This window comes from Oncorhynchus mykiss, chromosome 22 (genome assembly GCF_057628025.1).
Source record: "Oncorhynchus mykiss isolate SJ-2025 chromosome 22, ASM5762802v1, whole genome shotgun sequence".
Taxonomy (NCBI): domain Eukaryota; kingdom Metazoa; phylum Chordata; class Actinopteri; order Salmoniformes; family Salmonidae; genus Oncorhynchus; species Oncorhynchus mykiss.
The window spans coordinates 48,817,247-48,842,385 of record NC_143043.1 but is presented as its reverse complement, the minus strand read 5'-3'; the positions used below and the strand labels follow the sequence as shown (position 1 = coordinate 48,842,385).

At 44.5% G+C, this 25,139-nt stretch overlaps 1 protein-coding gene across 2 annotated transcripts; it reads right to left on the bottom strand.

Moving 5' to 3' along the window:
• Positions 1-247: 247 nt before the first annotated feature.
• On the bottom strand, positions 248-24,832 carry LOC110501909 (ras-related protein Rap-2a). Of its 2 annotated transcripts, none has more exons than XM_021579781.3 (2): positions 23,735-24,832; positions 248-2,628 (listed from the first exon to the last, which is right to left on the bottom strand). In XM_021579781.3, the coding sequence occupies exons 1-2, from the start codon at positions 24,046-24,048 to the stop codon at positions 2,391-2,393; spliced, it is 552 nt and encodes a 183-aa protein (XP_021435456.1). In that variant the 5' UTR covers positions 24,049-24,832; the 3' UTR covers positions 248-2,390. The 2 variants fall into 2 exon arrangements, with proteins under 2 accessions (XP_021435456.1, XP_090072397.1); XM_090216271.1 differs by lacking the exon at positions 248-2,628 and adding an exon at positions 14,522-22,358 and having other exon boundaries at positions 23,735-24,821.
• Positions 24,833-25,139: the final 307 nt, after the last annotated feature.

Here is a 25,139-nt window from a genome sequence, read left to right as displayed (position 1 = left end):
AATTTGCTTTTTGGTCTTCATTGAAGGTTAGGCATAAAATCAGATTGTATGACTTTGTGGCTGTGCCAGCTAGTGACTACCGTGCAGAGCTGCCTCCAGTACGTGAGTCATCCCAGTAAATACCAACCTGCAAGCAGTGTGTGTGTATTGGGCCCTTAGATAAAGTACTCTTCATATTATTATTATTATCATAATTTTTATCATCATCATCATCATCATCAAGGAACACAAAAACACAACCCCCATATAAACAAAGAAGAAAGTCAAGTTTAATTCATCAAGCATTGTGCACTTGCTGGAGCAATCAACGTTGGGTTCTTGTAATTCACCAAGTGACTGTGCTATTTAGAACTGGCGGTGGCATTGGAACGGAAACCATTTCCTTCCAGGTAAATGTCTCTCTCCCAGAACACTTTAGAGAGAACCCGGCGATGGAGTAGAGTGGCTGTCACTCCAATAAGTAAACATAGAAATAGTGTCATTCACACTGCAATGCATTGTGTTATTAAACACACTTTTATTGTGTAGGTGCTAAATGAAAGTGTCATTCATCCATTCATTTAGGGAGGGAGAAAGAGTAAATGGTGACATAAAAATTTGATCAAATGAACAATGAAAATGGTAACCCAGGGAAGGTCTGGCTCCCCGTGGCCTACAACCATGTGTAGTTGAGACAGTGTCCGGACCCAGATGTGCATGTGTCTGGTTTCTAAGTTTACACAGCCTATCATAATCTCAAACGATAAAGTCATCTTTTTTTGTTGTTGTTTACTAGCCATGCATACAGTTCACAGGAGGTTGGTGGCACGTTAATTGGGGAGGATGTGCTCGTGGTAATGGCTGGAACGGAATCAGTGGAATGAAATCAAAAACATAGTTTCCAGGTGTTTGATGCCATTCCATTTGCTCCGTTACAGCCATTATTAAAACGCTGTTCTCCCCTCAGCAGCCTCCACTGATACGGTTGACAACAGTTCAGTCAGTGTCTTCGTAGGAGCTGGAACTTTCCAGACAAACTATTTACACTACTGTTAAATAACAATTATAATCATCATCATCATCATTACTGTTACATATTATATTATCATCATTATATTATTATACATTTGAATACTTAAAGAGGAGTGGGATGTTGAGAAAACGTTGCACCCCAATTCATTGTGATACCCAATCAAAATCAAATTCAATGGAGAGGATGTGGGATGGCACCCATTACTGAAAAGTAAACCGTTTCTAGAGTCTGTAGAGATATTCAAATACTGAAAGATGTCCTCCGAGTACCATCTGAATGAAACGGTTACAATATTCAGCAATCTGTCGTCAGAACATTCTGACACCAAAATTAAAGACAGGATTATCTGACAGACACCTCTGCTACACTTAACACAACACTTCGAAAAGGGGAACACAGGAAGTAAGACTGTCTTTTCCACCAGTTTTTACCCCTTCCGCAAAACAAATAAAAGAGAAAATTAAAAAGAGGCTCATTCAAGTCACCTCTTTGATTCTGGCCTAGTGATGAGTACAACACATCTCATTGGATAAAGGTAGGTAGGCTTTCTCTTTTTCCTGCACAGAGAAACCTAGTACGCAAATCAATTACTCATCCATGTTTCCAAACAAGTAGATCTGAGGGATTACCTCCTCTTGAGTCGGTGCAGTTGCTATCTTCTGCTCTGTCAGTTAAAACGGAGAAAGAAGCTCGATGTGCTGAGAGAAAAACTGGGTCATATCAACAAAACTAAAACTATGTTAAAGAAACATATTAATGATCGCAGAACAGCATAAAGAGTACACATCCTGTTCAGTAATACCGACAGACGACTCAAGACGGAGAAAACAGGATAACATAAAGCGAGTGCACTTTTCTTTAGTCCTGTTTGTTTGTCAATTTCTCTCGAGGCAAATCCTTTGAATTCCTCATTTAATTCTAGTAATTATGAACATATCATTAATTACATCATGACTGATTTTATGCACCGAAGAGTTCAATTCCACCACATTTCTACCATGAGTTTGTTAATCGTCGCTGTTGTTGGTGTAAGTATTGTCCTCCTCTCTGTGAATCATCCTGTATGCAGACTCCCTCTCTCCCCTGGCGTCCCGCTAGGCCCTGGGGCTATGTTCTCTCTCCACTGGCCACTAGCGTCGCCCTAGGCCCTGGGGGTACGTCCTCTCTCCCCTGGTGTCGCCCTAGGCCCTGGGGGTACGTCCTCTCTCCCCTGGTGTCGCCCTAGGGCTATGTCCTCTCTCCCCTGGCGTCGCCCTAGGCCCTGGGGGTACGTCCTCTCTCCCCTGGTGTCGCCCTAGGGCTATGTCCTCTCTCCACTGGCGTCGCCCTAGGCCCTGGGGGTACGTCCTCTCCCCTGGCGTCGCCCTAGGCCCTGGGGCTATTGTATATTGCAGGAGGAGCAGCATGGGTCATTCTTGTCTGGCTGGGCGGCGTAGTCCATCTGCCGAACAATCTCGGCAAACAGTTCGTCCACCATGGTTTTGCTCTTGGCCGAGGTCTCCATGAAGGGACAGCCCCACTCCTCGGCCAGAGCCTGGCCCTCGCTGGCCGACACCTCCCTCTCACTCTCCAGGTCCACTTTGTTCCCCACCAGGATCACTGGGACCTTCTCGTACCTGCAGACGACACACACACAAACAGATGCAGAAACCATCATGTGACATGAATACATGGTCAATCACTGTCAAGGCAGATCAGAATGAGATGTGATTTGCTGAGATGTTGAACTGAGATATAGGGGTGCTGACTAGTTTCTCAGCCTTTGTGTTTTCCTGTACCTGACGTCCTCTCTGCACTCTCCTAAATAATAATTTAATAGGCATAATGAAAGTTTCTCTGCTGCCACATCATGTTGACAATAAATCAATGAAACCATAAATAATTACATTAAATCCGTGTGGATATTATCCTGAAATATATCATCTAAAAGGCCTGACAAATTCAGTTCTGAGACGTGTCTTGCTGAGAAAGAAATCTATACCGACAACATACTATATTCCAATTACTATCAATGACAACTCAAGTACTTAACCAGCCCAGCAGTCAACAGGAAGTGGGTGAAATCACCCACAATCCCCTGGAGGCAGGAAGAGGCCATGTTGGGAAAGTGCTGCCACTGAGGAAATGGGCTACTTGCACGAGTGCCATAAAGACAAGTGTTACATCATATTCCTAATGAAGGACCTGAGGTCTTAATACTAACTAATACTAATACTCACAATAAAGACTACCACAAACATTTACTGAACATGATTCAAAATGTCTGCAGGGTGGTTAGAGCGTTGGACTAGTAATCGCAAGGTTGCAAGTTCAAACCCCCGAGCTGACAAGGTTCAAATCTGTCATTCTGCCCCTGAACAGGCAGTTAACCCGCTGTTCCTAGGCCGTCATTGAAAATAAAAATTTGTTCTTAACTGACTTGCCTGGTTAAATAAAGGTAAAATAAAAATGGATCAATACAAAATACATTGGTTATATCGACAACATTTCAGTTGATTGGAGACATGTCGGGAGGAGCTGGTGATGTGAATTAAGCAGCTCTATTTATGACACATCACAGAGAAAAAAGGCTATGCTTTTATTCTTCATCTGCAAGTAGCTCTCTCACTGGTTATAATATGAACCAGAACACACCACTATGAACACCACTCTTCTCATGTTATGGAGCACAAACATCCCAGGAGAATCATGCTCCCAGACACCATTAAACTTTTCAAAGGTTAGCCTCTATGTATGAAACATTAATTCCTCTGAGTGATTTAACACTATTTGACAGAAAAACAATTGTCCTTGATTGCTATGGTAACAGGTACACAAGGAAATGCATAGTATCGGAGAGATTGATAGAATCAGTGACTTTCTTAGGTAGAGGAACGTGAGCTTCTTGTCACGAGGTCCATGGTCTGCAGGTTCCAGTGCTAAATAAGCTTCAACTGGCAAATAATAAGAAGCTCACTTTGATCTACTCCTGAATATATTATCCAGAATGAACGCTCATTTCTACTTTTCTCATTCTGTGGGCCAAGCCAAGAACTACAGGGGTTAAAACAGCAGAGTTCATGTGCCTGTGAGCTACTGTGTGTGGCTGTGACGCACAATACAGTCAGCCACCACACAGCGTAGCAGAACGGCTGGAATACATTAGCCTTTTGAACCCAAAATGTACAGTCCTTCGATTGTTCAAACAGCTGGAGACAGCATTCCTAACTCCAACAAGTTATTGGAGGCCCCTGATTGGGCAACACTGTTATTCAGGAACACATTTTTGTGGCGACGTTAAAAAAATGCAGTCCAACTATACACTCCCTCCCCATGATCACTGAGAGGGCCTAACCATAGTGCTGCTGAGAGGGCCTAACCATAGTGCTGCTGAGAGGGCCTAACCATAGTGCTGCTGAGAAGGTCTAACCATAGTGCTGCTGAGAAGGTCTAACCATAGTGCTGCTGAGAAGGTCTAACCATAGTGCCGCTGAGAAGGTCTAACCATAGTGCTGCTGAGAAGGTCTAACCATAGTGCTGCTGAGAAGGCCTAACCATAGTGCTGCTGAGAAGGTCTAACCATAGTGCTGCTGAGAGGGCCTAACCATAGTGCTGCTGAGAGGGCCTAACCATAGTGCTGCTGAGAAGGTCTAACCATAGTGCTGCTGAGAAGGTCTAACCATAGTGCTGCTGAGAGGGCCTAACCATAGTGCTGCTGAGAAGGTCTAACCATAGTGCTGCTGAGAGGGCCTAACCATAGTGCTGCTGAGAGGGCCTAACCATAGTGCTGCTGAGAGGGCCTAAACATAGTGCTGCTGAGAAGGCCTAACCATAGTGCTGCTGAGAAGGTCTAACCATAGTGCTGCTGAGAAGGTCTAACCATAGTGCTGCTGAGAAGGCCTAACCATAGTGCTGCTGAGAGGGCCTAACCATAGTGTTGCTGAGAAGGCCTAACCATAGTGCTGAGTGCTGCTGAGAAGGTCTAACCATAGTGCTGCTGAGAAGGTCTAACCATAGTGCTGCTGAGAAGGTCTAACCATAGTGCTGCTGAGAAGGTCTAACCATAGTGCTGCTGAGAAGGCCTAACCATAGTGCTGCTGAGAAGGTCTAACCATAGTGCTGCTGAGAAGGCCTAACCATAGTGCTGAGTGCTGCTGAGAGGGCCTAACCATAGTGCTGCTGAGAAGGTCTAACCATAGTGCTGCTGATAAGGCCTAACCATAGTGCTGCTGAGAAGCCCTAACCATAGTGCTGCTGAGAAGGTCTAACCATAGTGCTGCTGAGAAGGCCTAACCATAGTGCTGCTGAGAAGGCCTAACCATAGTGCTGCTGAGAAGGTCTAACCATAGTGCTGCTGAGAAGGTCTAACCATAGTGCTGCTGAGAAGGCCTAACCATAGTGCTGCTGAGAAGGCCTAACCATAGTGCTGCTGAGAAGGTCTAACCATAGTGCTGCTGAGAAGGCCAAACCAAAGTGCTGCTGAGAAGGTCTAACCATAGTGCTGCTGAGAAGGTCTAACCATAGTGCTGCTGAGAAGGCCTAACCATAGTGCTGCTGAGAAGGCCTAACCATAGTGCTGCTGAGAAGGCCTAACCATAGTGCTGCTGAGAAGGCCTAACCATAGTGCTGCTGAGAAGGTCTAACCATAGTGCTGCTGATAAGGCCTAACCATAGTGCTGCTGAAAAGGCCTAACCATAGTGCTGCTGAGAAGGTCTAACCATAGTGCTGCTGAAAAGGCCTAACCATAGTGCTGCTGAGAAGGTCTAACCATAGTGCTGCTGAAAAGGCCTAACCATAGTGCTGCTGAGAAGGTCTAACCATAGTGATGCTGAGAAGGTCTAACCATAGTGCTGCTGAGAAGGTCTAACCATAGTGCTGCTGAGAAGGTCTAACCATAGTGCTGCTGAGAAGGTCTAACCATAGTGCTGTTGAGAAGGTCTAACCATAGTGCTGCTGAGAAGGTCTAACCATAGTGCTGCTGAGAAGGTCTAACCATCGTGCTGCTGATAAGGTCTAACCATAGTGCTGCTGAGAAGGTCTAACCATCGTGCTGCTGATAAGGCCTAACCATAGTGCTGCTGAGAAGGCCTAACCATAGTGCTGCTGAGAAGGTCTAACCATAGTGCTGCTGAGAAGGCCTAACCATAGTGCAGCTGAGAAGGCCTAACCATAGTGCTGCTGAGAAGGTCTAACCATCGTGCTGCTGATAAGGCCTAACCATAGTGCTGCTGAGAAGGCCTAACCATAGTGCTGCTGAGAAGGTCTAACCATAGTGCTGCTGAGAAGGCCTAACCATAGTGCAGCTGAGAAGGCCTAACCATAGTGCTGCTGAGAAGGTCTAACCATAGTGCTGCTGAGAAGGTCTAACCATAGTGCTGCTGAGAAGGCCTAACCATAGTGCTGCTGAGAAGGCCTAACCATAGTGCTGCTGAGAAGGTCTAACCATAGTGCTGCTAAGAAGGCCAAACCAAAGTGCTGCTGAGAAGGTCTAACCATAGTGCTGCTGAGAAGGTCTAACCATAGTGCTGCTGAGAAGGCCTAACCATAGTGCTGCTGAGAAGGCCTAACCATAGTGCTGCTGAGAAGGCCTAACCATAGTGCTGCTGAGAAGGCCTAACCATAGTGCTGCTGAGAAGGTCTAACCATAGTGCTGCTGAGAAGGCCTAACCATAGTGCTGCTGAAAAGGCCTAACCATAGTGCTGCTGAGAAGGTCTAACCATAGTGCTGCTGAAAAGGCCTAACCATAGTGCTGCTGAGAAGGTCTAACCATAGTGCTGCTGAAAAGGCCTAACCATAGTGCTGCTGAGAAGGTCTAACCATAGTGATGCTGAGAAGGTCTAACCATAGTGCTGCTGAGAAGGTCTAACCATAGTGCTGCTGAGAAGGTCTAACCATAGTGCTGCTGAGAAGGTCTAACCATAGTGCTGTTGAGAAGGTCTAACCATAGTGCTGCTGAGAAGGTCTAACCATAGTGCTGCTGAGAAGGTCTAACCATAGTGCTGCTGAGAAGGCCTAACCATAGTGCTGAGTGCTGCTGAGAGGGCCTAACCATAGTGCTGCTGAGAAGGTCTAACCATCGTGCTGCTGATAAGGTCTAACCATAGTGCTGCTGAGAAGGTCTAACCATCGTGCTGCTGATAAGGCCTAACCATAGTGCTGCTGAGAAGGCCTAACCATAGTGCTGCTGAGAAGGTCTAACCATAGTGCTGCTGAGAAGGCCTAACCATAGTGCAGCTGAGAAGGCCTAACCATAGTGCTGCTGAGAGGGCCTAACCATAGTGCTGCTGAGAAGGCCTAACCATAGTGCTGAGTGCTGCTGAGAAGGCCTAACCATAGTGCTGCTGAGAAGGTCTAACCATAGTGCTGCTGAGAAGGTCTAACCATAGTGCTGCTGAGAGGGCCTAACCATAGTGCTGCTGAGAAGGCCTAACCATAGTGCTGCTGAGAAGGTCTAACCATAGTGCTGCTGAGAAGGCCTAACCATAGTGCTGAGTGCTGCTGAGAGGGCCTAACCATAGTGCTGCTGAGAAGGTCTAACCATCGTGCTGCTGATAAGGCCTAACCATAGTGCTGCTGAGAAGGTCTAACCATAGTGCTGCTGAGAAGGTCTAACCATAGTGCTGCTGAGAAGGTCTAACCATAGTGCTGCTGAGAAGGTCTAACCATAGTGCTGCTGAGAAGGTCTAACCATAGTGCTGCTGAGAAGGTCTAACCATAGTGCTGAGGGTGTGTAGAATGGAGGGCCTGACCAGGCCCTGCCTCTGTGGAGGTTGTGCCTGTTTAGAGAACCCACAGGGTAATGGCAGTCCCCTCCACAGGCGGGCGTCTCTATTCTGAACAGGGCTGTGGTGGCGGCGCCATCTCTACCAGCTCCAACTCATATGGAGGCCTGTGGCCGTCGTCACATGACTTCACATACTGCCTCACCACCTCGGATTACAGCCTGCTGTCCAAACCCACTCATTCATGGGAAGACATGCTCTGGAGAGCCCAGGGAACATGGAGAACAGTGGTATGGAAGCGTGTGTTTCTGTGTTTACGCAGAGGTAAGAGCAAAAGTAACACTATTTGGTAAAGGACTTGAGCCTGGCTCTCAAATTATTTCAGATGAGCTTACAAACACAGCATCTCTCCCTGCTGCTATTGTCACAGCTGTCTGCTTCTCAGCACTCTATACTTCACGGGGAACAACCCCAGATGATTATGGATGATGAGCTAGAGAGGAGCAGCCGGGACGGGAGAAAAGTCAAATGAAAACATATGCATCCATTAAAATAATGACAGATTTCATAGGCTACCTAACGGTCTAATGGCAGAACAGCCACTCCACCATGCAGGAGAGCAGAACAGGCAGCACCCCAAAAAATATTTATCATCTGGAGAAGGGCTATAAAATATCTGTAATAACAGAGGGGAATCCTGCAATCCCAGGGGGAGTGTGAGGACGGCTGCCACGGATACCAAAGCCTCACAGAGACTTTGCACAATGGGCTCTCTGGGCCAGGCGCTGGGTGAAGGAAGGGAGGATGAGGGTGGACAGAGAAGGTCCAGGGTAGCTTATACTTATGCCCATATTTGAGGTTTTGAGCCTGTTGGCTATACATTCTCCACTCTGAAGTCTTGAGCGGTAGTCTTCAACGTAGATACACGGGCGAGCATGCAAACACTCCACTCCCACTGTCTGTCAGTCTGACTGCATGTGGCTAAAGCACTGTCGCTGCAAAACACCCAGCGCAGCTCTCCCAAACACCCCTTATTTATAATGCAAGATGCATCAACAGATATAGTCCTGGGCCTAGCTGAGGGAGGCAGGGTGGGAGCTGCGTGCTGGTCTCTGGGCCCAGCCGCTGGGTTTATCAGGCCCTAGCTGAGACAAAGCCAGCCAGCCTGGCCTACATGGTGAAAGAGGGCCAGCCAGGTCCCTGCACAGTGAGATAGAGTTTGTCCTGAGTCTCCTGTACCTCAGGCTGGCTGTGTGTCTGTCTCAGTGAGTTCACACAATGGAGCCCAGCTGAGGAGTAGTGGGTCTGACTGGAGGTGACTCAGGTGGTTTTATTGAGATGAATCAGGGCAGGGGCACAAATGAGATCCACCACAGTCCAGGAGACAAATTATTTCACTTATAACTCACTTTATCACAATTCCAGTTGGTCAAAAGTTCACATACACTAAGTTGACTGTGCATTTGAACAGCTTGGAAAATTCCAGAACATGTCACGGCTTTAGAAGCTTCTGATAGGCTAATTGACATAATTTTAGTCAATTGGAGGTGTACCTGTGCATGTATTTTAAGGCCTACCTTCAAACTCAGTGCCTCTTTCCTTGACATCATGGGAAAATCCAAAGAAATCAGCCAAGACCTCCACAAGTCTGGTTCGTCCTTGGGAGCAATTTCTAAACGCCTGAAGGTACCACGTTCATCTGTTCAAACAATAGTACGCAAGTATTAACACCATGGGACCACACAGCCGTCATACCGCTCAGGAAGAAAACGTGTTCTGTCTCCTAGAGATTAATGTAGTTTGGTGCGAAAAGTGCAAATCAATCCCAGAACAGCAGCAAAGAACCTTGTGAAGATGCAGGAGGAAACAGGTACAAAAATATCTATATCCACAGTAAAACGAGTCCTATATTGACACAACCTGAAAGGCCGCTCAGCAAGGAAGAAGCCACTGGTCCAAAACCACGATAAAAAAGCCAGAGTATGGTTTGCAACTGCACATGAGGTCAAAGATTGTACTTTTTGGAGAAATGTCCTCTGGTCTGATGAAACAAAAATATAATTGTTTGGCCATCGTTATGTTTGGAGGAAAAAGGGGGAGGCTTGCAAGCCGAAGAACACCATCCCAACCGTGAAGCACGGGAGTGGCAGCATCATGTTGTGGGGGTGCTTTGCTGCAGGAGGGACTGGTGCACTTCACAAAATAGGTGGCATCATGAGGTAGGAAAATGATGTGGATATATTGAAGCAACATCTCAAAACATCAGTCAGAAAATTAAAGCTTGGGCGCAAATGGGTCTTCCAAATGGACAATGACTCCAAGCATACTTCCAAAGTTCTGGCAAAATGGCTTAAGGACAACAAAGTCAAGTTATTGGAGTAGAGGTCGACCGATTATGATTTTTCAACGGCGATACCGATACCGGTTATTGGAGGACCAAAAAAAGCCGATACAGATTAAATCGGCCAATTTTTTATATTTTATTTGTAATAATGCCAATTACAACAATACTGAATGAACACTTATTTTAACTTAAGATAATACATAAATAAAATCAATTTAGCCTCAAATAAATAATGAAACATGTTCAATTTGGTTTAAATAATGCAAAAAGTGTTGGAGAAGAAAGTAAAAGTGCAACCAATATGTGCTATGTAAGAAAGCTAAAGTTTCAGTTCCTTGCTCAGAACATGAGAAAATATGAAAGCTGGTGGTTCCTTTTACCATGAGTCTTCAATATTCCCAGGTATGAAGTTTTAGGTTGTAGTTATTATAGGAATTATAGGACTATTTCCCTCTATACCATTTGTATTTCATTAACCTTTGACTATTAGATGTTCTTATAGGCACTCTAGTATTGCCAGTGTAACAGTATAGCTTCCGTCCTTCTCCTCGCTCCTCCCTGGGCTCGAACCAGCAACACAACGACAACAGCCACCATCGAAGCAGCGTTACCCATTCAGAGCAAGGGGAACAACTACTAGAAGGCTCAGAGCGAGTGACGTTTGAAACGTTATTAGCGCACGCTAACTAGCTAGCCATTTCACTTTGGTTACACCAGCCTCATCTCGGCTTGAAGTCATAAACAGCGCAATGCTTGACGCAAAACTAAGAGCTGCTGGCAAAACACACGAAAGTGCTGTTTGAATTCATGTTTACACGCCTGCTTCTGCCTACCACCGCTCATTCAGATACTTAGATACTTGTATGCTCAGTCAGATTATATGCAACGCAGGACACGCTAGATAATATCTAGTAATATAATCAACCATGTGTAGTTAACTAGTGATTATGATTGATTGTTTTTTATAAGATAAGTTTAATGCAAGCTAGCAACTTACCTTGGCTTACTAAATTTGCGTAACAGGCAGTCTCCATGTGGAGTGCAACGAGAGAGAGGCAGGTCGTTATTGCGTTGGACGAGTTAACTGTAAGGTTGCAAGATTGGATCGCCGAGCTGACAAGGTGAAAATCTGTCGTTCTGCCCCTGAACGAGGCAGTTAACTCACCGTTCCTAGGCCATCATTGAAAATAAGAATGTGTTCTTAACTGACTTGCCTAGTTAAATAAAGGTATACAAAAAAAGAAAAAATTATCGGCAAATCGGCGCCCAAAAATACAGATTTCCGATTGTTATGAAAACTTGAAATCGGCCCTAATTAATCGGCCATTCCGATTAATCAGTCGACCTCTATATTGGAATGGTCATCACAAAGTCCTGACCCTAATCCTATAGAAAATTTGAGGGAAGAACTGAAAAAGTGTGTGCGAGCAAGGAGAACAACAACCCTGACTCAGCTACAGCTCTGTCAAGAGGAATGGGCCAAAATTCACCCAACTTATTGTGGGAAGCTTGTGGAAGGCTACCCGAAACGTTTGACTCAAGTTAAACAATTTAAAGGCAATGCTACCAAATACTAATTGAGTGTATGTAAACTTCTTACCAACTGGGAATGTGATGAAAGAAATAAAAGCTGAAATAAATCATTCTCTACTATTATTCTGACAATTCACATTCTTAAAATGAAGCGGTGATCCTAACTAAACTAAGACAGGGAATTGTTACTAGGATTAAATATCAGGAATTGTGAAAAACTGAGTTTAGATGTATTTGGCTAAGGTGTATGTAAACTTCCCACTGTACAGTGCCTTGCGAAAGTATTCGGCCCCCTTGAACTTTGAGACCTTTTGCCACATTTCAGGCTTAAAACATGAAGATATAAAACTGTATTTTTTTGTGAAGAATCAACAACAAGTGGGACACAATCATGAAGTGGAACGACATTTATTGGATATTTCAAACTTTTTTAACAAATCAAAAACTGATAAATTGGGCGTGCAAAATTATTCAGCCCCCTTAAGTAAATACTTTGTAGCGCCACGTTTTGCTGCGATTACAGCTGTAAGTCGCTTGGGGTATGTCTCTATCAGTTTTGCACATCGAGAGACTGAAATGTTTTCCCATTCCTCCTTGCAAAACAGCTCGAGCTCAGTGAGGTTGGATGGAGAGCATTTGTGAACAGCAGTTTTCAGTTCTTTCCACAGATTCTCAATTGGATTCAGGTCTGGACTTTGACTTGGCCATTCTAACACCTGGATATGTTTATTTTTGAACCATTCCATTGTAGATTTTGCTTTATGTTTTTGATCATTGTCTTGTTGGAAGACAAATCTCCGTCCCAGTCTCAGGTCTTTTGCAGACTCCATCAGGTTTTCTTCCAGAATGGTCCTGTATTTGGCTCCATCCATCTTCCCATCAATTTTAACCATCTTCCCTGTCCCTGCTGAAGAAAAGCAGGCCCAAACCATGATGCTGCCACCACCATGTTTGACAGTGGGGATGGTGTGTTCAGCTGTGTTGCTTTTACGCCAAACATAACGTTTTGCATTGTTGCCAAAAAGTTCAATTTTGGTTTCATCTGACCAGAGCACCTTCTTCCACATGTTTGGTGTGTCTCCCAGGTGGCTTGTGGTAAACTTTAAACAACACTTTTTATGGATATCTTTAAGAAATGGCTTTCTTCTTGCCACTCTTCCATAAAGGCAAGATTTGTGCAATATACGACTGATTGTTGTCCTATGGACAGAGTCTCCCACCTCAGCTGTAGATCTCTGCAGTTCATCCAGAGTGATCATGGGCCTCTTGGCTGCATCTCTGATCAGTCTTCTCCTTGTATGAGCTGAAAGTTTAGAGGGACGGCCAGGTCTTGGTAGATTTGCAGTGGTCTGATACTCCTTCCATTTCAATATTATCGCTTGCACAGTGCTCCTTGGGATGTTTAATGCTTGGGAAATCTTTTTGTATCCAAATCCGGCTTTAAACTTCTTCACAACAGTATCTCGGACCTGCCTGGTGTGTTCCTTGTTCTTCATGATGCTCTCTGCGCTTTTAACGGACCTCTGAGACTATCACAGTGCAGGTGCATTTATACGGAGACTTGATTACACACAGGTGTATTGTATTTATCATCATTAGTCATTTAGGTCAACATTGGATCATTCAGAGATCCTCACTGAACTTCTGGAGAGAGTTTGCTGCACTGAAAGTAAAGGGGCTGAATAATTTTGCACGCCCAATTTTTCAGTTTTTGATTTGTTAAAAAAGTTTGAAATATCCAATAAATGTCGTTCCACTTCATGATTGTGTCCCACTTGTTGTTGATTCTTCACAAAAAAATACAGTTTTATATCTTTATGTTTGAAGCCTGAAATGTGGCAAAAGGTCGCAAAGTTCAAGGGGGCCGAATACTTTCGCAAGGCACTGTATATACTGACTGCAGCTCTAAGGCTGATGTGTTGCTTTTCTCAGAAGACAAAAACACACCCACATTGGGGCACCTCACAGTCATGGTCTCTTATTGAAGGTTCAGTGACATTTTTGAATAATTTGCTAAATCAAGGGGCAGGAAAGAAACCGAACACTTACAAATTACATTACATATCTGAATGAATCAACTTCACCAAATCTGAAATGAATACTGGCTGTGTTTAATTTGAAATGTGTTCTACTTTCCCCTCATGCTAGATGAAAATATGGGAGAAGAGGAGTACAGTAGCTAAGATTAGATTGGTCTAATTTCTGGGTTTTATAAATAGAAACTGTGGCTTGGAGTGACACAGTCAGTAGGTTTCACCCTCTCTCCCCTGATCTCTGGTTCCACATAAACATTACAGCGGCACACACAATGGAGCATGAACCTCAACACATTATCCTAATAATAATGAAGTAAATAAAAGTATAGATAACCTTCAGTAACTGTAAATTGTCACCAATAAAAGGTAGAAATGCAGCAAACACATGACGTTTTATCTGGTAACACGTCGTAGGGAAACCACTTAATATAAGGATACATAGAAATGTGATTCATTTGTGACATAAAACAACAAAATACACAAAAAAAAAAAAAGTGTGCTTGAGGCTGCGCGTTTCTGTTTCTAATTGTTATTTTCTCTCCCGCTCAGTCATCTTCAACAATACCAGTTCAAAGCGTCAAACATTACTGTCTCCCTCAACAGCAGTACAATCACTTATATCGCCACTCCTACTAAACTGCTTGGCTGACAATGCAAACTATGTCATTATTTTCTATTGCCTTGCCCTTTTCGCTTGTGACTGAACTTCAATCATCTCTGAGTAGCTCTGTTTGTGTGACGCTGAAGCCAGGCTTCGAAAAATAGACAAGGAGTTCCCTGCATCAGTTCTTATAAAATGGTCCAACTTTGATCTGGGTGAAACAAATGTGTGTGTGGTCTTGACAGGGTTAACATTGACATGGTTATTGAAATTCACATGAAACCGATGAATCTGTTTTTTTTTTTTAATTTTAACAAGTTGACCTTCTATCAAATAGGATATTCCTCCATCTAATCACACGGGTGTTATGACCACTCCTCAGAGCCTGGTTTCTTCCTAGGTTCCTGCCTTTCTAGAACGTTTTTCCTGACCACTGTGCTTCTACATCTGCATTGCTTGCTGTTTGGGGGTTTTGGCCTGGGTTTCTGTATAAGCACTTTGTGACAACTGCTGATGTAAAAAAAAAAGGGCTTTATAAATACTTTTGATTGATTGCTATAGAAATATCCAGCTGGCAGGAGATAATTCATGCCATGTTAGTAATGTGAATAAATAATGGTTAATAAGTGATCAGCAGTAACAGGTAGCCACTACCATCCTGGGACTTTTACTAATAGTGTTATTCTCTGTTACAGCATTCAACACACTGAGAAGGGCTTGACAAGAACAAAGATACTGGCCACAGTAATACACCTGAATGCTGTGCTAAGAGAAATTAGGACACTATTGGAAAACCATATAGCCATGATCATTTTAACCAATCGACACATGGCAAACTCCGTTGACTTGATTGGTATATTCTTCAGTTGTAGATCACTGCGACATAGGGTGAGTCCTGCCTTCAACTAGAAGTGTACTCTGAGAACAACAAAACCTTCTGTGATCTCATTCTGACCCTGTCACCATAACAACCTAAGTCCTCTGGCTGACAATGGAAAGAAGTACAACATTACCCAGAAGGTAAATCACCCCTGTCCCTCCTCCATTTCCATGCGCTCCATCTGTGTCACCCGTCAGCTGGTATAACCTGTGCATGGCTTACTGTTGCTGGGGAGTGATGATCCCCCAGCAGGCATGGAGAAGGAGCTAATCACCTGGCCCCATGACCTCTGTTAATGGTGCTCTGTGCCACTGACGGGCGCCAAACACTGATAGGCGCTGACAGGGCTCGGGACTGGCCGCAGCACACACCAGCGCCTCCGACCTGGCAGGCGGCGGTGACGGCTCCTGTGTGAGACAGTGACAAGGACAGGAGAGGCTAAGTGAACAGCAGTAACAGCTGCATAGCCCCCAGTGCAGCGTGGAGCCTTGGAGGAGAGACATGGGGCCTCCTTGGCCCCGTGGTCATGAGGAGATGTCAGGACTGCCGGCTGGGCTGTGCACTAAAGCCCCACTCTACTTTCACCCCTCTGTATGGTGGGAGGGTGTGGTGACATCCAGCAGTGCCCAGAACATATTTTAATATATATACAGACTGATTACTCCAGCGCTTCCCAAAGTTGGTCCTCAGGAACCCCAAAAGGGTGCACTGTTGATTTTTGACCTGACACTACACAGCTGATTCAAATGATAAAAGCTTGATGATTAGTTGATTACTTAAATCAGCTGTGTAGTGCTAGGGCAAAAACCAACAGTGCACCCCTTGGAGTCCTGGAGGACAGAGTTTGAGAAAAAGCTAAATGACTAGGAATCATTCGACAGCCTACTCTTCCATTACAATATAATGGTAAATTAATTGGCTAATGATTCAGACAAGAGGTTGAGTCATTTCCTGATCTTCTACTAGGATCAGAATGTAATCAGTGTGCAGTCATTTAGCTGTTCGCTATGCGCCAAGGCAAAATCCTTGCCGCCATGGCCCAAAAAAATATGGAACATGAAAATATTTCTGCTGAGTTTCACTCTCCCCACATGAGAATACGAGAAGTTGCCAAGTTTCCTATCCCTGGAAAGCTCACACGAAAATGGCTAAGTAGGCCTAACCGGATAAATAAAAAGGTTACGAGAAGAAAATAGGCTACAACCACACCGTGAAATCCCCAGTTTGGAAGGACAACACGGTAGATGGTTACACAGCCTGCACGAAGTGCTGGAACAGTCCACATGTACTTTTCCTTTGCAAATGAATGGAATAATATGACAACCCCATAGTAGAGTAGTTTATCTATTTACCTAGTCGGCTTGTTGTGTGTTCTATGCAAGATAAATTGCAAGTGCTATCGGGAGAAGATTCACAGAATATAATACAGGCTGCATTTATTCAGGAAGCTGCTCAAGCTGTTACCATGCGCACTGGTTTACACTTTATACAGCCTAAGGTCTAATTAACTAAATTAATGCAATCATTTACTGATAATTAACTGAAGTATTGAAAACAAATAGGACTAACTGCTTGCACTTCGTGCAGGCTGTGTAGCCATCTACCGTGTTGTCCTTCCAAACTGGGGATTTCAGTGTCGTTCCTCGGTGCCTATTCTCTATTCCTAACCTTTCTTTTTTATTTATCCGGTTAGGCCTAAAATAGACATTTTCGTGTGAGCTTTCTCATGTGGGGAGAGTGAACCTCAACTCTGCGCGTTGACAAATTAGCACATTTTCATGCGTGGGTGGCAGGTAGCCTTGTCTGCCCAGCGGATAGAGCCTTGGGCCAGGAACTGAAAGGTTGATTAGAATCCCCGAGCTGACTAGGTGAAACATTGGTCGATGTTCCCTTGAGCAAGGCACCTAAATCCTAATTGCTCCTGGTAAATCGCTCTGGATAAGAGCGTCTGCTTAAAAAACAAACAAAAAATGCTAATGTAACACAACAAGCACCTAGGTTTTTTAAAAATGTGTATTATCTTGATTTACAATGTTCCCGACCGGTGTATATAATTGTTCTGAACAGCGAGCAGACCCACGGCTTGAAAGAATGTTTTCATTCTACTCTCCAGATGATTTTTTTGGGACTCACCTGCAGGGAATTGTGGGTATTTGACGCGATGCAGGACTTTACTAATGATTAGCGCAATAGGATACATGTAGATTCAACCTATTTATTTATAGCCACTATGCTGCATCCGTTAGGCTACAGGGGATAACGAATACTGCTAATAGCATAGCCTACCTGATAATGTGCAACAAAATGTACAAATCGTTTAAACAAATCATTTTTGCAATATGTAATTTTGCTCATTTCTGGAGGTGGAAATGATATTTTAGATGGTGTCAGTATGATTGTACTTTCATCCATTCTGTCGTAGAATGTAATTGTATGTCCCTAAACAAAGTGGACAGTCAACACCATCTGTGGATATGATGCTCATCTTTGTAGTGGTGCCAGTCATCCGAGGCAACCATGGAAACAGCTTAGGGGTCATGGTCTGGACGCCCCAGCACAGAGAATCCCCAATGTAACCTCTACTGTGTAAACATTCACTGTAAACACACTGTTCAACTCCAGAGAACATGGTTCCCATGCTCTTCTCTTCAAACAAACACTGTTTCACTGCTTAAGACGGGAGAGAGCTGGATGTTAGACAAGGGTCACCACAATCTCAGCGATACACTATCCCACCAACCCTAAAGATTCAGATGATCAACTTTATTATCCCACCAGTTGGAAATTAATTTGGTCATGTGCTTAAAAAGACAGTACATAAAACATGAAAACACAGAAACTACACAAAATAATTCATTCAAAGTGCTATAGCTACACACGTACAGTGAAAGTGCAATATGCTGTATACTCGAGGGACCAACAGCCTAAAAAAAGTCCCCGTATCTATCTGTTTTAATTATATTTTGTCTGGCTGCTGCGGTGACTGAATTTTGAGTGAAGGGGATGATTACTGTCCTGTAAAATGCTTTCAAGTTTTAGGAGGATGAGTTATGTGTACAGGTAGCTGGCTGATTCTTGATCTATACCAATGATCCTTCCTGCAGTCTTAATCAAGCGCTGAAGCTTGACTTGGTCTTGCACTCACATGTTCCCGGAACACGCATATCAGACCAATGGACAGCACTCAGCAGGGCAGATTTATAGAACATTTTGTAAAATATGGCGATCAACATGTAAATGGTTCAGTTTGCATAACAAAAATAACATTCTGTGTTGCAATTTCTTTATCTTTGCAAAGTCAGTCATTGAATTTCAGTTTGTCTATTTCGATTCCCAGGTACTTATATGTGGTCACTCTATCGACTGATTCCCCATTGATCTTCGCGGGGATAGTGGAATTTTGTTCCTTCTCAATTCCATATCCATCTCTTTTTTTGATTTTTATGTTTATTTCAAGAAAGTTATCTGAACACCACTGGAGGAATTTTAACGTTTCTCTGTCAAAACCTTGAAGAGAGGCTTGGTCTGGGTGGAGGAGACGTTTCTCTGTCAAAACCTTGAAGAGAGGCTTGGTCTGGGTGGAGGAGACGTTTCTCTGTCAAAACCTTGAAGAGAGGCTTGGTCTGGGTGGAGGAGACGTTTCTCTGTCAAAACCTTGAAGAGAGGCTTGGTCTGGGTGGAGGAGACGTTTCTCTGTCAAAACCTTGAAGAGAGGCTTGGTCTGGGTGGAGGAGACGTTTCTCTGTCAAAACCTTGAAGAGAGGCTTGGTCTGGGTGGAGGAGACGTTTCTCCGTCAAAACCTTGAAGAGAGGCTTGGTCTGGGTGGAGGAGACGTTTCTCTGTCAAAACCTTGAAGAGAGGCTTGGTCTGGGTGGAGGAGACGTTTCTCCGTCAAAACCTTGAAGAGAGGCTTGGTCTGGGTGGAGGAGACGTTTCTCTGTCAAAACCTTGAAAAGAGGCTTGGTCTGGGTGGAGGAGACGTTTCTCTGTCTAAACCTTGAAGAGAGGCTTGGTCTGGGTGGAGGAGACGTTTCTCTGTCAAAACCTTGAAGAGAGGCTTGGTCTGGGTGGAGGAAACGTTTCTCCGTCAAAACCTTGAAGAGAGGCTTGGTCTGGGTGGAGGAGACGTTTCTCTGTCAAAACCTTGAAGAGAGGCTTGGTCTGGGTGGAGGAGACGTTTCTCTGTCTAAACCTTGAAGAGAGGCTTGGTCTGGGTGGAGGAGACGTTTCTCTGTCAAAACCTTGAAGAGAGGCTTGGTCTGGGTGGAGGAGACGTTTCTCCGTCAAAACCTTGAAGAGAGGCTTGGTCTGGGTGGAGGAAACGTTTCTCCGTCAAAACCTTGAAGAGAGGCTTGGTCTGGGTGGAGGAGACGTTTCTCTGTCAAAACCTTGAAGAGAGGCTTGGTCTGGGTGGAGGAGACGTTTCTCTGTCAAAACCTTGAAGAGAGGCTTGGTCTGGGTGGAGGAGACGTTTCTCTGTCTAAACCTTGAAGAGAGGCTTGGTCTGGGTGGAGGAGACGTTTCTCTGTCAAAACCTTGAAGAGAGGCTTGGTCTGGGTGGAGGAGACGTTTCTCCGTCAAAACCTTGAAGAGAGGATTGGTCTGGGTGGAGGAGACGTTTCTCCGTCAAAACCTTGAAGAGAGGCTTGGTCTGGGTGGAGGAGACGTTTCTCCGTCAAAACCTTGAAGAGAGGCTTGGTCTGGGTGGAGGAGACGTTTCTCTGTCAAAACCTTGAAGAGAGGCTTGGTCTGGGTGGAGGAGACGTTTCTCTGTCAAAACCTTGAAGAGAGGCTTGGTCTGGGTGGAGGAGACGTTTCTCTGTCTAAACCTTGAAGAGAGGCTTGGTCTGGGTGGAGGAGACGTTTCTCTGTCAAAACCTTGAAGAGAGGCTTGGTCTGGGTGGAGGAGACGTTTCTCTGTCAAAACCTTGAAGAAGGGCTTGGTCTGGGTGGAGGAGACGTTTCTCTGTCAAAACCTTGAAGAGAGGCTTGGTCTGGGTGGAGGAGACGTTTCTCCGTCAAAACCTTGAAGAGAGGCTTGGTCTGGGTGGAGGAAACGTTTCTCCGTCAAAACCTTGAAGAGAGGCTTGGTCTGGGTGGAGGAGACGTTTCTCCGTCAAAACCTTGAAGAGAGGCTTGGTCTGGGTGGAGGAGACGTTTCTCTGTCAAAACCTTGAAGAGAGGCTTGGTCTGGGTGGAGGAGACGTTTCTCTGTCAAAACCTTGAAGAGAGGCTTGGTCTGGGTGGAGGAAACGTTTCTCCGTCAAAACCTTGAAGAGAGGCTTGGTCTGGGTGGAGGAGACGTTTCTCTGTCAAAACCTTGAAGAGAGGCTGGGTCTGGGTGGAGGAGACGTTTCTCTGTCAAAACCTTGAAGAGAGGCTTGGTCTGGGTGGAGGTAACCCACAACAGCGGTGTCATCTGCATATTTACAAGATGTGTGGGCTGAGTCGGTGAAAGTACGCAACCTTGAGGGGCTCCTGTATTCACCTTTCTAGATGTAGAGATGGCGGAGTTAAACTTCACTTGTGGAGTACAGTTGACAAGGAAACTATTAATCCACTTGATCAGTAGAGAGTTGACACCCAAATTCACAAGCTTATCCACCAGTAGGTGGGGTTAGATGGTGTTGAACGCGCTACTGAAGTCAATGAATAACATTTTCACTAGGCTATTTGCCTTTTCTAAATGTTGGAAAATATTGACCAGCATGACCACTAACGCATCATCAACACCCCTGGAGGCACAGTAGGCCAATTTTTTTGAGTCTAATTGGAATTGAAAGTCCAGACAGAATTAGTTTTAGAATGATTTTTTTCACTACATTTCATAAGTACAGATGTCACGGCTACAGGGCGTAAACACATAGGACATAGGATGATCTGCAAAACAGAAATACTGTATGTCCTCGCTACACTTTACTGTTGTTATCCCTGTGTAATAACACTACAATTACCCCAGTAACAACATTGTGTTACCATTTTGTAGTTGCTTAACAGAGTAGAACAGAGGTGTTACATAATTATAAGGTAATTACAAAGTCATGACATGTTGTCGATACATTTATGATTACAGTGTGACCACACACTGTATATGGGCAACTGTCATGCAAAGGGTTGGTTTATTGTCCATAAATGGGCATTGCCTTTGCTCCTGTGGGGCTGTGATGGGGTATTGGTGTGTCTTACAGTGGGATAATAAGTAGCCTGTATGCCATAGGTAAGTGCAACCAGACTTGAGGAGAGACTCTGAGACAGTCCTTGGGTGTGTGTCTGACTCCACAAACTGCTGGCCCACACCTGATGCATTCACACACGCACACTAGGGGATAATTCCCCGCCAGCCAGGCAGCCTCCCTCCCCTCACATATCTCTCCCTGTACTCACCTCTTTATGGGGGAAACATGCTGACCGCATTCTTTCATCTAGTCAGGACAGGAATGGATGTGAATGGTTTTTAAATGCAATTCAAACTCAGCGCGATCGTGAGCTTACTGAAAACAAACAAACGCCAAGATATCCAGGATATCTAACTCATAAATTGGTCATGGCAATTCTGACAGTAAATATTGGAGAAGGCAATATCAGCTCCAGATAATGATATTTTGGCGAAATCAGATTACTTGAGACCACGTTGTTCATATGCAAAGACTGAGGGGACTGTAACATGCCATTGGAAGAGTTCAAATGAAAAGTTGAGGAGTAATTTAGTAGTTGTGTGTTGTTAATCTTGTTCTCCATTGAGAGGCTTCTCGGTGGGCAGAGAGACTCATGTCTTTGTAGCTCATCAGTATCTTCCGTTGAGAGGCTTCTCGGTGGGCAGAGAGTCTCATCTCTTTGTAGCTCATCAGACTTCTCCATTGAGAGGCTTCTCAGTGGGCAGAGAGACTCGTCTCTTTGTAGCTCATAAGACTCCTCCATTGAGAGGCTTCTCGGTGGGCAGAGAGCCTCATCTCTTTGTAGCTCCTCAGTATCTTCCATTGAGAGGCTTCTCGGTGGGCAGAGAGCCCCGTCTCTTTGTAGCTCATCAGTATCTTCCATTGAGAGGCTTCTCGGTGGGCAGAGAGTCTCGTCTCTTTGTAGCTCATCAGACTTCTCCATTGAGAGACTTCTCAGTGGGCAGAGAGACTCGTCTCTTTGTAGCTCATCAGACTCCCTCCGTTCACCCTGTCAGATACACTGACACCTACAATGAGTGATGCACCCAGTGCCACAGCTCAGTGCAGGCTGAATCCCCACTTCACACCAACTCTAGAAGAGGGAAACACCAACATGTGAATGGAGCCCAGGTTTGACGATACTATGGCATTCATATGGTGAGTGCAATTGTATAAGGTTTAAACCAGGTCTTGAGAGTGGATGACTCATTTCTCGTGTGACTGTAAGTCTGCCACAAATTAGGCCACTGCACACTCTGCCTTTATGAATTACTTTGCTAAGCTAAGGGATAACCAAGTCGTCTTTATAGCATGTGTCATTATTATAGCATGATTATAAACATGTAAGGACAATGTAAGGACAATGCATGTGGACACTAAAGATGGCCTGGCGCACCCATATAATGACAGTGCTGATCAGTGCTTTTCACACGCATGAGTCCTGCCTGTTCTGTTTCGTTCCTTCCAAACAGATTGCGACACTAATTAAAAACATAACTTCCTCTCTTCAGAAACAGGCCCAGTGTGATCCTCCAAACGTTGTGACTCTTGCCATTTTGAGGGTCTGCTAGAATCAGGCCTCTGTCTCTCTCTCTGCAGAGCCACTGGAGCTGTGACTCCTGGGTATTCCAACTTCACTGGGGTTGCAGCATCCAGGCTGATCCAGCATACAGAGCAGAGCTGCATTTGAGGTAGCCAGTCAGACAGACAGACAGACAGACACTATCTCCACTGTAATAAGTGCAGGGGAAACTGGTCTCAGATCTACTGATGTCCAGGGCCTGGTGTGGTTCAGTAGTACAGTAAAGTCTAACAGAGGAGAAATAACAGCATGGCCTTACTAAAATGGCTATAGAGCTATAAGGGAAAAATATAAGATGCACAAACATATGCCTCCTACCATACAAAATAAGACACAGACATGTCGTAAAAACTATGCTAAATAGGCTAGAATCATTTATGTGGTTGAAGAACCCGGTTGAACTGCCTTCAGAGAGATAGATAGGCTAGTGTTGGATGATACAGCACCAGTTGAAGAGATTACCCACTGGGCACATACTGGTTGAAATAACGCTGTTTCCGCATCATTTCAATGAAATTACGTTGAACCAACGTAGAATAGACGTTCAATTGACGTCTGTGACCAATGGGTTTTCAGTAGTAGGCTATAACATGCTTCAATAGGCCAGAGTAGGCAGTGGTTCTGCGTGTTGTATCATAACAGGCCACATCCTCAAAAGTAGTGTCATTTTTGTGTCTACTCTGCACAAAGGTGCACCTTCATAGATTGTGTAGTAACATTTGAGATATTAATTATGTTTTCTGTCAATGTGACAGATAAGTTGTTGGCTATCAGTGGGAAAATGCAACCAGGCATTATCATTCATTTACATCTATGCATGTTTACAATGAGAAATAGGCCTCCTGTAGGCCTTCCATAATACATGAATATGATCCGAAACCACACACCTTTTCACTCTGATGATCTGGTCCCTCATGGGTTTGATGTCTTGGAAGCTCTGCTGGTTGACTAGACTGTAGACAAGTATGAAGCCTTGGCCATTTTTGATGTAAAGGTCCCGCATGGATGCGAACTGTTCAGTACCAGCAGTGTCAAGAATCTCCAGAACAGAGGGTGAGGAATCCACCTCGATTTCTTTGCGGTAAAAATCCTCTATGGTCGGGTCGTATTTCTCAATAAAAGTCCCGGTGACAAACTGAACAGTGAGGGCGGATTTCCCGACCCCACCGCTGCCAAGGACCACCACTTTGTACTCGCGCATTGCTCCCTTGTTAGTTGATGATTTCAAGAGATTGTCAAAAGCTATCCCCGCGCAAATAACATTTATTCGTGTTCCATTTTGAACGGATATAAAAAAAATATTGCCTTCCTTACCACCGTTCAGCAATGGCAAATACAAAAGCAGAACACAAAGCCTTGCTAACCGAAGATGGATTTCATTGTAGAAATTCCTCCAGGCAACTTCAAAATGTGCATTACAAGCTATTAAAACGAGGGACAATGTGAAACGTGTGGTTTTTCTTCTGCTTCGCTTACCATTCTATGTATCATAAAAACAAAACTTGCTCCAGCGAAGACATTGGTGAAAAAACAGGACGGTTCCTGATGATGGATTCTGAAAGAAGACTGTCGCGTATTAACTCAACAACGGTTGATAAATAAATCCTATTTTAAAAGTTAATAATACAAGCGTTCTTCTTTGATTATTTTCACCATCTCTTCCCGTTCCTTATGCGCTCACCAATACAATCCTGGCCGCCATACTCTCGGGTGGAGACCCACCGCCGCCGCGTAACCAACCCGTCCTCTCTCGGCTTCCGTACCAACGAAAAGGAGACGGGTCTTCGCCAATAGAAAGATGTACCAAGAACCCAATGGCTACCTTTATTTGCTGTAAACCTCACTCATGACTATCTGAATGCCATACGGAAACGGCCAGTAAAATTCAAGGGCTGGATTTCCGTTAATGTGTTCAATTTCTCATCATTCGGTAGCCAAGTGACATCCTCGGGGCGCTCATCCAATCACAGAAGCAGCTTGAGGATGTGTATCCAAGACAAGGAATGTGCGCCTGGATGCTGTTGCGATGGTAACGCTACCAGCCGTGTACATGCATCAAAAAGTAGCCGTCTTTCAAACAAACATCAGTACAATGTGAAGGTGGAGGCTAGCAAAATACCATCTTGGACTAGACTGTATAGAGGACTATAAATAACTAGACAGCAGGATCTGGATGCATTTGGATAAGTCAATGTCTTTACAATATCTGCAAAGTCGTGTTATCAGATGCAGATGTGCATAGACAGACTATTCGATACAAATGGCAACAATTTAGCATATTCATCCAAAAAT

Coding starts and splice junctions, on each gene's coding strand:
- LOC110501909 (XM_021579781.3), bottom strand. CDS start 24,048: ATGCGCGAGTACAAAGTGGTGGTCCTTGGCAGCGGTGGGGTCGGGAAA. Junction 2,629..23,734: donor CAGATCATCAGAGTGAAAAG/GTGTGTGGTTTC, acceptor TGTCGTCTGCAG/GTACGAGAAGGTCCCAGTGA.